Below are 12,565 nucleotides of genomic sequence, written 5' to 3' on the forward strand. Positions count from 1 at the left end.
AAGTGAGGGTGATGGAAGGCAGATGACGTGCAACAGTAATGTTGTGTCAATGGCTTCCATTTGGGGGGCTGGCTCAGGCCAGGCCCTGCCTCGACAGCACCCACGGAAAATCTTCCGTTCCCACCCCAGTTCTGTAAGGTGGTCTCCGCTGGGTCAGAGTCTGGTGGAGAACACAACATTCGTGTCTTCCAGAGTCATTTGCTTATAGAGTTGCTTATAGAGTCAAACATGTGATGTGTGCACCAAGAGTGGAGTGGAGGCCTCTTAGCGGAAAAGGAACTCGGGCCATTCACTTCAATTCTCGTGTTTACTCAAAAGGCAAATGTGTCTTTCTAAAGCACCCAGAAGGTTCTCGGCGCTGTTCTGGATCCAGGGGTAGGATCTCAAATGTGATGGGTGGGGTACCTGCCCAAACATCCTTGCCTTTCTCCATCTGCTCACACAGGCTGTTCCCACCGTGAGACCCACAAACACCACGGGGCTTTCTCCCCTCGCGTACCAGAAGGCAGGGCTGGCTCAGCCTGCCCTGATGCAGGATTGGATGCAGTCTTGAGGAGTTAATATGTCTTAAAAGAGCCTCGGGGTCGGGAGGTGGCCTTCCTGTGGCGCAAGGGGTTAAGACGCAGAACTATGGAGCTATCTGCAGCCACTGGGGCACGAGTTCAATCCCTGGCCAGGGAGCTACCCACATGGCACAGCAGACCTCTCCTGACCTGCCCGCTGCTCCCCTCAGCAGTGGATCTCAGTCAGTCTGCCTGTTCTGCTCCCCGCTCTGTCTCTGGTGAATCCTCTCACCATCCCCTGCACCTCTGACCTGTACCCCAGAGTTTGTATGCATAAATAAATATATCTTAAAAAAAAATAAAAGTGCCTCTCCATGGAAGCTTTGTGCCAAGCTCAGGGGCTTCTATTCTGCTTACATGAGTGATGAGATAATTCTACTTTTTTTGTTGTTTTTTTTGGTCATAAATAAAATACATGTTCTTTGTGAATATTAGGAGAAACCAAAATCTACAGAACAGTGTAAAATTCCCCTCAATTCCATCACCAAGAGTGCTGCCCACAGACGAATATTCATTCAGGTCCAGACCTCATTCTAGGTATGTGGGTGACATGTGGGCAAATGAGCATGAGTAACCCCACTCGAAGGGCTTTCAGTAAAGCAGGAGAGATTTTGTTCGAATTTCTGAATATCCTTCCAGTTGTTTCCTTTGTTTCTGTGCAAGGACTGTATTTATTTCAAGCACCAGTAAACTCCTGGAATGGGGGTGCGGTAGGGGGCCTGGCAATGACCTCATCTCCTAAGTGGGACCTCAGCCACTCGGCGAGCAGTTATGACCCTCACAGAGCCCCCCACCCCTTTTTCTATCTTGAGGGAGGGCTGCTCAAGCCTCACTTACTGTGAGGGTGATCTGTGTGGAAGCCACAGACACGGAGGATCAACAGCGATACCCCCCATCACTGGTTCAGAATAGCCGAGAACTGAGCTGGGTCCAAAATCATGATTTGCTCATTTGTTACAGGACCGGCAGCCGGGACAGATGCTTTAAAAAAATGGCCCCTCCCTATTTGCTGCTTATTCCCTTCATACCACTTCCAGGAATTGATCCGACAAATATTGACTAGGCTGCCGCGAGCTGCAGGCCCCACTCCCGGTGGGTAGAGATGATGCCTTGCTGAAGACCAGGACCCCAGCCCGGACCTCCCTCGCCCGGACCTCCCTCGCTCGCTGTAAGTGCAGGCGCAGGCCTGCTGCGCCTCTGTTCCCTTCCCTTCTCTACCTCTGCTCCCCCACCCCCCACCCCTTCTCTCCTCTTAGCAGAGGAGATGGGAGGGAATCTCCTCCTGGGAGAAGGAAACACAATGACAAACTGTTTCCAGCTCTGAAAGCAGGAACTTCAGGTATTAAACAATCTTTTATGGGAAACTTGGGCTTCAAAAATTGACAGAGGAGCTGCCAAAATTCCTGTCTGTCGAGACAAGAAAACAAAGCAACAGGACCCCAAGCACAGGGCGGCATCTTTGCAGCAAGGGGACAAGGCTTCCCCTTAGAAGACAGTGTTTCAGAGCCTGGTCTGGAACGGAATCTTGCCCATCACCTAGCAGCTGTGTGTCCTAACCCTGAGCCTCAGTTTCCCCAGATGCGTGCAGGGGCGTACCTGTGGCTGAAGTTTCTGTGCTTCCCACCGGGCACACCACTGGACTTGGGACAGGGCAGACTGAGCCACCCTGACTATGCGAGCTTTTGGAGACAGGATTTGGGGCCAGAGCTCACCCACTGACCTCCAGTAGCGCCCCCTCCCCTCCTCCAGTCTGGGAGATGATCCCAAATACCATCCTTGCCCACCGGGTCCTTCCCCTGCATTGTGAGCACCTCTGGCTGGGAAGTAGCCGGACAATGCTGCCAATAGCCACCCCCCCCCCACACACACACACAATAAGTACTTAATAAATGGGAAGAGTATAGTTAATTAATGGACTTTTAAAGTTTTTTTCTGGAAAAGGAATAAAGAAGTGAATCAGGTGTAGTTGCTGCGAACCTGGGTGGGAGGGGTGAAAGTAAACCTCACTCCAGGTGTAGCTGCTTTGAACCTTGCACGGTCTTGTAATCCCTAAGCAACCCATCCCCCAGGCCTAGGGGTGTTATCACCTTTATTTTGCAAATGGGGCCTCTGCAGTTCAGAGGGGCTCTTTTGCTCACCTTAACCCCGTGATTCCTGCAGAGTCTTGACTCCAAAGCAGCTTCCGACTTGCAATTCAGTCCCCTTTGGGAATAGATCCTTCTGGAGGTCTGGGGTTTCTCTGGTGAAGAGCCCGATAGGATATAAAGAATAAAGAGCAGGAATTAGCTTTGTCATCAGTGCAGTTCTTATTTCCCCTCTCCCCGCCCCACCACCCTGCCCGGGGCAGACCAATTTTTAAATTGCTCTGCTGCTTCTAAATCTCCGTCAAAAGAAACTCTGACACGCCGGCTGCTCCCCTCAGCAGTGTACTTCGGTCCGGCTGCCTGTTCGGTTCCCTGCTCTGTCTCTGGTGAATCCTCTCACCCCCCACATCTCTGGCCTGTACCCCAGTTCTTGTATAAAAATAAATCTTTAAAAAAAAAAAAAAAGAAACTGACAGTTTAGAACTCATTGAACGACCTTGGGAAACTGCCCTGCAGTACTTTGCTCAGCAAACGAGTTTCAACATAATTGATAATAAGGCTACATTCCTCCCTCCCTACGACTGCCCTTTGGGGCTTGGCGGGGTATTTAGGGCGCCAGGCACTATAAGCCCTTTACAAAAATATGACCTCTCCCTCCCGACTTTGACACTAAAATTGATCCAAGCCATTGGCTTGGACAAACGTGATAAAGGTACTGATTAGGGCCTCCCCAGTGGCGCAGCGGTTGAGCGCTGGGCTGCGAGGCTGCCCGCAGCCTCTGCAGCGCTGGTTCGTTCCCCGGCCACCGGTGAGGGTCCCACAAAAAAAATTAATAAATAAAAAATAAAAAAATAAAGGTACTGATTGACATATAACAGCGTCAGGACAGGTGAACAAGAGAGATTGAAAGCACCATGGAAGGGTCAGTTTTGAAGGGAGCAGGACATCAAGCTGAAGGGTTTGAGTGGCAATGTGGGGGTGTTTGCTCTACAAAGGCATCAGGATGCGTGTGTGGGTCCCTAAAAAGTAGAGGAGGAGAGGAGGGCACTGGCCAGGCCAGAGAGACCCCACACCCGGGGCTCAAGGGGTGGGGGGTGCTCACCTGGGGGGAGCTGCAGTCCATGCTTCTAGAAAGTAAGGGACAATAGACCCCAGAGGCCTTTACAGCCCTTGAATACAGAGTCCTTTACCCAACAGACCCTGATAGGCTTATAAACATGCAAAGCAGGAAAATGCTTTGACATTTCAGGAGGGTGCAGTTTGGATGGGGGGCTCGCCGGGTCCAGCTGGGGAGCCATGACATTGTTGACGAAGAAGGTGACGTGTTCAACATCTTGTTTTCAGAGCATGGAGCTGGCGTGGCTGTGGCTGCTGGGAGCGGGGCTCCTGGCCACTGTTCATTGTCAACCCTTTTCTGCCCTAGAGGACAAGAGTCTAGGGGTGCCTCAAGCGCCCAGTGTTCGGCTCTCAGATCCAGCCCCTGCCTACCACAAAATCACACCCGTCATTACTAACTTCGCCCTGCGTTTGTACAAGCAGCTGGCAGCGGCCACCACAGGCAACATCTTCTTCTCCCCTGTGAGCATCTCAACCTCCCTGGCCCTGCTCTCCCTGGGGGCCCAAGCCGACACCCAGACCCAGATCCTGGAAGGCCTCGGCTTCAACCTCACGGAGACCCCAGAGGCCGACATCCACAGGGGCTTCCAGAGCCTCATCCATACCCTGGACCTGCCCAGCCCCAAACTTGAGCTGAAGGTGGGCACCTCCCTGTTCCTGGACAAGCAGCTGCAGCCGCGGCGGCGCTTCCTGGACGCCATCAGGGACCTGTACGGGGCTTTGGCCTTCTCGGCCAACTTCACGGACGCGGCCTCCACGGGCAGGCAGATGAGCGACTACGTGCGGAAGCAGACCTACGGGCGCGTGGTGGACTGCCTCCGGGGCGTCACCCCCGACACGCTCCTGGTTCTCTTGAACTACATCTTCTTCAAAGGTGAGGCCAGCTCAGGCAGAATTCTTGCCACCCCTTCTACAGGTCGGGGAGAGGAGAAACAAAGGAGGAGGCTCTTGGCGTGCCTTTGTCTAGGGGACTGTGGGGATCGGCTTTGGGGACAGGATCAGCAGTGCTCCGTTACTGACCAGGCGTGAGCACAGGGGAGGATGAGCCGGTGACCCCATCACCAAGGCTGATGCCTCTGGCAGGCCAGACCAGGAGGTAGGGGTGAGCAGAGATTACACGCAGGGAGAGAGAAGATACTAACAAGCAGACAAGACTGTGGCCACTGCATTCTGCATTTCTAGCTATTTCTTACTGGACTTTTGCGTTATATGTTATATTTCATTCCCTGAATCCATTCTCCCTGTCCAGTTAGAATATGAGGAGGTGGGAGGTGGAGGGGCTCTGGAGCTTTTCTGTAGAAGTTGGCTGTTGTCAAGAGGCAGCTTGCCCAAGGGAGTCCACTCAGTATTTTCCAAGTGCCTGAGCTTGGATTGGGGCCTGAGGAGGCCCCAATCATTGGCTTTCCAAATTGGAAAAGTACCCATAATATCGGGGAGACTCAGTTCCTCATCTCTGATATGGAAAGCAGAATACTTTTTTGGTATCAATTTTTGTGACGATTTAAAATAAGGCGCTTAGTAGATGAAACACCTTTTAGCCCATCGAAAACTCAGTTGCTCTGAAGTGGAACAAAGTCATAGACCCTTCGGGGCCACTTGCTCCAGTGGCTGAGCCAGGCCCACATCCTGGCCCCCTGAGTCCATAGCCAGGCCATTTCTTTACCTCATCTGCCCACGAAGCACCAAGCCAGCGTGGCCTTTCGCGCATCTGCCCAGAGTTCTCTCCTGGGGTGTGTTCTCATGGTTTCGTGGGGTTTGTGTCCTAAGCCAAGTGGAAGCATCCTTTCAATCGCTACCAGACCCAGAAGCAAGGGAACTTCTTTGTGGACGAGAGAACCTCTTTCCGCTTCCCCATGATGCACCAGAAGGAAATGCACAGGTTCCTCTATGACCCCGAGGTGGCTTGCACCGTCCTCCAGATCGAATACAGCGGAAACGCCCTGGCCCTGCTGATACTCCCCGACCCGGGTAAAATGGAGCAAGTGGAGGCGGCTCTGCAGCCCGAGACCCTGAGAAAATGGGGCCCGTTGCTCCTGCCCAGGTACGTGTCGGGGGAAGGATTCCAGCAGACCTTGTTCAAGAACCCGAGCAGGTCTTGGCCAATTCTCACTGCAAGAGCCCACCCCGCAGGCTTGGCGCGTCACACTGTCTTCTAAAGATGTGGTCCTGGACAATTTTCTTGACTTCTTGACCTTGGATTTCTTCAAATGTCAAAGGAGGCCTGAATAACTTCCATGTTGGGTTACTTGGGGGATTCATGGAGCTCATTCACACCACTCAGCTAAAGGGCACGAATCCTCCACCCCTTCCTGCACGTCTTCTGTCCCAACCTCCTGTCTCCCTTTCTCCAAATGCTAATTTGCTACCAATGGTAGTTAAGTGTAAGCAAAAAATCAGATCAAGGACAATGAATAATAAGTATGACTTGCACAAAATAGTGCATATTTTTAAAAAGTACCTCTTTTTTAATTAAAACATTTCTCAAATTGAGTACCACAAAGAACCTTCTGGAAATGAAGATGTTGGTTTCATGTGATTTCTGTCCTACCCCCTTTTCATCGCACTTGTTTTTTGGTTTGTGATTTTCCTGGAGTCCTTTAAACCTTTTCTGGTAGCCTATATAGCTCCTTCACAATTTAATCTGTCCTGGGATGTATCTTTCTTTATGGGGTTCTCTGGAATGAAATCTGCATGCAAAGTACCTCTTGCTGGGTAACAGACCACCCCCTAATGGAATGCCTTGAAAAACTCATTTATTATTATCTCTCTTGGTTCTATGGGTGGACTGGGCTCGGCTGGGCGGTTTTCACTTGGGGTGTTCCTGAGTCAGATGGTGCTGGGGTATCGAAGGCACCTCTGCTTGCAGCTCTGGCTTTTAGGCCGGGCGGCTGGCTCAGACAAAGGCTAAACAGGCATCTCTCCACGCAGCTTCTGCACGAGGCTAGCTCGGGCTTTTACTCAGCAACTCCGCATCATCGATATTTTCACACAGGCCAAGCCTGCAGGGAAGAGTGTTTCCAAAGACAGGAAGGGAAAGCTCCTGCTCTCTGAAGCCACAGGCTCAGAAACTAGCACATGTCACTCCGGCCATATTTTATTAGCCAGAGCGTCACAGACCCCAGGCAAACTTGCAGGAAGGGGATGTAGGAAAACCTCTTGATGACCACCTTTCACCCAACACCATGCCGTGGCGTCTTCTGTCAGCACCCCAGCCGCGCTGAGCTGCCAGAGTGGAGAAGGGTGTTGAGTGTTTGGGCAGAGATTCAAGCGCCAAATAAAAGAGAGGCAGGTCAAGGTTGGAGGCCAGGATTTACAAGCATATCCCTGGGGTCAATGAACCTGCACAGCCCTACCCATTGCTGGTCCACAGTCTCAGGCTCCCTTGGGGTGAGCCTGTCCGTCCCCCATCACGGGAGGAAGTACCATAGAATTTTCTAGACCAGGAGATTTTCCCAAAAGAAGGATCTTGTTTGACTTCTCATTTTGACCTTCTAAGAGCAAAACCATCCCCAAGTTACTTTTCTAAATTCCTATGCTCCTTTTGGCTATTTCTCATACCAGAGAAATATAATCTAATATCTTATGTTACTGTATTTAATCTCACATCATAGCAGCATCTGTTTGATCTTTTTATTTGCCTGAGGTGTAGTTTCAGGGGCCACATGACGTGACGGCATTTTCATGGGCCTGACGGGGAATGTCAGGCTCCCTCCGTTCAGCTGTGGCTTCCTGGGGAACCGTGTCTCCTGGCCATCATCTATGTCCTCATGGGCACTGGTGGAACATCTACTGGGTTCCCTACCAGATACCCCTCAACTAGCCTCTACTCAAACTCCCCTCCTGGCCTCCACTGCCGTGGGGAACTTGGTGGGTGGGCCATCTGGACCCTCAGGTACCCCAGGAGTTAAACTGGCAGTGATGCCACAGCCTGAATTCGGTCTTGTTGTGAGCCAGCCGCAGCAGTCTGGGTGTCAGGGGTTCCTGAAGGATGGGAAGGCGTCGGAGCAATTGTAGAGAAATAGTAAGGGAGGGGGAAGGGGAATGAGGAGACGCAGACACTTGATCAGGTGCTGACATCATCCTGCTGAGGGTCTCAGCAGCCCTTTATTTATACTAAGCAAACTGTGAGTGCACAAGCTTAAGGTAGGAAGATAATAATCACATGTTCTTTTTCAGGAGCAGCCAAGGGTCTGTTGGCCTTCAGGCAGAGGTGTAACATTTATTATTCTTGGTCTTAAAGAAGGCACAGTTGCTAAACAAATGTTTTTAAAATAGTTATTTACTTTAAACAATCCAACAGTTATTGTATCACTAGCAAAAAAGCCTATGTGTCTGCAGCTAACATTTCTAAGCTTGCCATGGTGAACAGTTAACTAAGGGCTGAGGGAAACAAAGGGCAGGAAGTTACCTGGGGGAAGGGAGACAAAGAGATGATTTCTAACTAACCTATAAAGTTTAGACTAACATATAACTAATTGATTAAAGTAAAAAACAGAAGGCTTTTATATAGAAATCATCATCTAGAGTATATTGTTTTAATATTGATTTGATATTAAGGAACCAAGGGCCTGGAGGGCGTTCATGCCAGGCAAGCCGCACTGACTCTTCCCTGGCCCCCAACTCTCAATGAAGGGAGGAAGTCTCCTGATCTAAACAAAGAGTTTTCTACCTATTTACTCCTCTACTTTATCTAGTCAGCCTAGATTCCGCATTTAACTATAAGATCAAGGGGCAATTTCCTCTTCCATAAGGCTGCTGGTTGTTGTTCTAAAGGACTACAAATATTTTATCAGGGGCAGGGGCGGAGATGGTTATAGCCTTTGATTCTCACAAATGGTCCATATGTGACATATCAGTAGTTGTAACATTGACCATTTCCGAGTGCGTTATTTGTGCTGCCGTGGTTACTAGCTCAACCATTCACAAAACTGCTGTTGACTTAGTCTTGAATGCACACTCTAACAGCTACCATACCAATTGTCACATCCTAGGGAATTAGCCCTAAACAAACAGGAAGAATTTAGCAGGAGTCAACTATGGCGTCTCCTGGTTTATCAGGAATTTTCTTATACTTGGAGCCCGGCTTGGCCTCTGCCACCCAACTGTTATCTTTAACTTTAAAGTCAAGGAATTTCTTTCTCCAATGAGCTCTTGCTCAAGAGACCACATCTCTATATCAAAGACTTGGCCGATAGATGTTTACAACCTTTTGTTTCCAGAAGTTTTTTCACTGGTTAATGTAAAGCCAAATGTTGAATTGCTGCCTTTTTGGCAGAGGACCACTAATTTTATGAAAAATGTAATATTTGTATCATGCAGTGCCATTTGTCATCAAATTGGTTATTCAGTGATTGATCAGTATTTGCAGTTTTACTTTTAAATGCGTATTTTAGCAATGGTAGAAACTAGCCATAAACAGAAGAGGAGAATCTTGGAGTCAGCTGACGAGATTCCTGATTTTTCAGAAATCTGCCCCATGCCCGGACTTTTGTCAGACGACATGAGTAGTGCGGCTCCCAATACGGTCTCTAGGGGGAATTCACTTGGTACAGAAACTTCCAAGCCGGCTGTTCAGTAGCCACGTTTGCAGGTGCCCTGGCAATCGCCAAACAATAATTAAGAAAAAGCAGCTCAGGAAGAAAAGACCAGATTTACTCTGGGCCGAAAGAACCCTGTTAACTTAGCCTAGGGAAAGTGGTGGCTTAACCGTGGAGCTCACCGTGGGTGGGAGGGAGAGTTACTGGTTGAATTTTTGCCCCAAGCCTTATCCGCACCATCACCCTGGTCCTCACAGTGGCCCCTGGAGCTCAGCCAGGTGAGGGGCGCTGCTGGTGTGGATGGGGGCTGCTGGTCGATGCGTGTGCGATTCAGCAGAAGGTGAGTCCATAGAACTTGCTTCTGGGTGGAATACGAGTCGGGAACGGGTCACCACGGTTACCTGACGCGGTCAGCATGTGGACTCGACCTTGGGAAAACCCAGCCCAGTGAGAGGCAGCTGGAGAGCCCTCCATAAATGAGGCCAGAAAGGGTCAGATCCAGGCACTAGACACCCTGTGAGGTGTGAGGAGGCGGCTCTGGGGCATGTAATATTCCAGCATGGCAGGTCGGTCCTCACTCTGGGAAACGCTTCTCCTCCCAAAGCTCAGGCTGCCAGCAGAGGAGGGGCTGGGCCAGCGTGTGACAGCGCCATCCCCTGTCTGACTCTCTCCAGCCTGCTGGATTTGCACCTGCCGAGGTTTTCCATTTCCGGAACATATAACCTGGAAGAGCTCCTTCCCCACATCGGCCTCACCAGCACGTTCACCTTAGACGCTGGCTGGTGGGGAATCACTGGGCAGCTCAACCAAACCGTCTCCAGGGTAAGAGGGTAAATGTGGGTGTGGGGGAGGGGCGAGGGTGCTGAATGTGGGTGTGTCGGGGGTTTCTCTTTTGCCACAGTCTTCCTTGCTGTCTCCTCAACCTTCAAGGCTTCTTTTCATGGGCAGCTCCCCTCCCACCTCCCTGATAAGTCCTGCGGGGCAGGAACAGAGCTCCGAAGAAAGCAGGAGCAGATGGGGGGCCAGGTTTCTGGGACGTGGGGCTAGCTTTGCTCTCACCCCTTATGCCTCTTTCCGGGGCAGGCAGAGCCGCGCCGCCACCTCTGCTGTGGAGTGGAGGCCAGTGGGGCAGGAAGGCGCTGTGTGCCCCCCAGCTGCTGGAATAACACAGCGCCCCGATCTCAGTGCTCAGCAGAGCCAAGGTTTCTTCCTGTTGAGTTTCACGCCAGGGGTGTCTCTGCAGTCTGGCTACAGATCTGCTCGGTGTCTTCTTCCTCCAGGACGTGGGTGAAGGAGAAGCCCCTTTGGGAACATTCCACTCTCGTAGCTGTGAGACTAGAGCAAGAGGAACGCGCAGGGACATTGCACCCTCCCTCACGTGCTCACAAGCCCGTGGCTAATGAGAACCCCACATCCAGGACCAGCGGGGGGGGTGGGGCTGTGTTCTCTCCGAGGGGGGCCCTGTAAGTCAGGGGGCCTGGGTGAGGGTGGCAAACCCTCTGCCAGACAGGGAGACTTACCTTTGGGAGTGATAATGCAATTTTGCACAGGAGGGAGACGAGCTAAGACGCTGCCTGCCCTGTTGGGGCGCAGCCACTGCCACGCCGGGCCCTTCCCTAAGGAAGGTCTTCTGTCTGATTTGGGGGAGACCAGCCGAGGGAATAGGGACGCGGTGATAGGGACACGTGTGTACGTGAGTGGAGTGTGTACACGTGTGCGCGCCCTCGCTGGAAAGGAGAAAGAAGAAGGAAAATAAATAATTAAGCCTTTTAAAGTGTTCCTTTCACAGTAGCCATAGATGGTAGATTTACCTTTTCACGGTGCTTTCTAGAAGCAAAAGGGATTCCCCAAGGCCGGTGTTTTCCATCTTATTTTTGAAGGCTCTGAGTCTTTTCTTCCTAAGAAGTTGCAGGAAATGAGGTTTTAATATAACGAATTCTCCTGGGCTGGGCGGGGCTGGCACAGCGGACACCCTGGCTCTGCCGAGCTCTTCTGGAAACTGTGGACTGAGGCTCACAAGCTGTTTTAAAGACGAGGAAACCAAGACTGAGAAAGGACACGTGCAGCTTGTAACAGAAAATGGCCCTCGGGCCTGGTTCACGCGCTCAGGGCGCTCGGCGAGCGCTCCCGGATGTCGTCGAACTCAAACAGAAAGCTCCAGGGTGGACACCCGGGATGTGGCAGGGCAGGCGAGGATGGGGGAGGCCAGGAAATGAAGTCGAGTCTGCAGTCGTGTCTTGGGAGGCAGGCGCAGCGGGGCCTGAGCAGCGCCTCCCTTCTATTGCCCCAGAGCTCGGGAGGGGACCGCGCTGCGGAAGCTGCCAGAACTGATGCTGTCTCTGCCCCTTCTTCTCTCCACCCAGGTGACCCACAAGGCCACGGTGGACATGAGTGAGCGGGGAACCGAGGCAGGGGCTGCCTCCGGCCTCCTTTCCCAGCCTGGGTCTCTGAACACAATGTCGGCCCCGCAGGCCCATTTCAACAGGCCTTTCCTGGTGCTCCTTTGGGAGGCGACCACCCAGAGCCTACTCTTCATGGGAAAAGTGGTCAACCCTGCCGCAGGGTGATGGAGATGTCAACCCTGCCGGGGTTGTCTGTTCTCCCTGGCTCCACCAGAAAGGCCAGCACCAGCCCACTGGTGAGGCTGCTGTAGTGTAAAGCCCATGAGGCATTGTGCAAAGCCTAATAAAGTCGACCCTGGGTTGGTGACCACGAGGAGTGATGCTTGCGAGGAAGGGCTGTCTCCGCAGCAGCTCTGGCCATGTGCTTCCTGCTACCCTTGATTCTGGTGCCAACTGTGGCTGGAGAGGTGGGTGTGAGGGCAGCCCCACATCAGGGCCTCATGGGGACAGCTGCCACCACTGAGGGTCTCTCCGGAGTGTCCCTTGGGTGTGAGTCACAATAAAAGGCACAAGGGTCATCAGGAGGAACAGGAGTCTCCCCTTCTCTGTGGACATCTGGGCAGAGAGCCTGGTGAGGTTGCAGAAGCGTCGCTGCCCAGACATCAGGGCTAGGTCTCCTTGCGAAGAGGGGGCACGCTCCATGCATAGAGGGCATGAGGATGGGCCAGTGCACTCTGCCTGCCTCTGCCTGCTGCCTGTTGCTGCAGTGGACACCACCTCTCTTATTGGAAGGGATGGAACCCCAGGAGGTCGCCCCATGCTGGGCAACCTGCTAACAGTAGCTTCCCATGCAAATTTGAACTAAGAGCTGACTAATAGCAAAAAAAACTAAGAGCTGACTAGTCAAAAGCTTGAAGCTCTGC

General features: G+C 51.9%; 1 protein-coding gene across 1 annotated transcript; it reads left to right on the forward strand.

Moving 5' to 3' along the window:
• Positions 1-3,994: 3,994 nt before the first annotated feature.
• On the forward strand, positions 3,995-11,867 carry LOC311175737 (serpin A11-like; the record flags this gene model as incomplete). Its single annotated transcript, XM_084240817.1, has 4 exons — positions 3,995-4,637; positions 5,531-5,804; positions 9,975-10,122; positions 11,664-11,867. The coding sequence occupies 4 exons, from the start codon at positions 3,995-3,997 to the stop codon at positions 11,865-11,867; spliced, it is 1,269 nt and encodes a 422-aa protein (XP_084096943.1).
• Between the last annotated feature and the right edge of the window lie 698 nt (positions 11,868-12,565).

This window comes from Talpa europaea (genome assembly GCF_964194135.1).
Source record: "Talpa europaea genome assembly, chromosome: 8".
In the NCBI taxonomy this organism is placed as follows: Eukaryota; Metazoa; Chordata; class Mammalia; order Eulipotyphla; family Talpidae; genus Talpa; species Talpa europaea.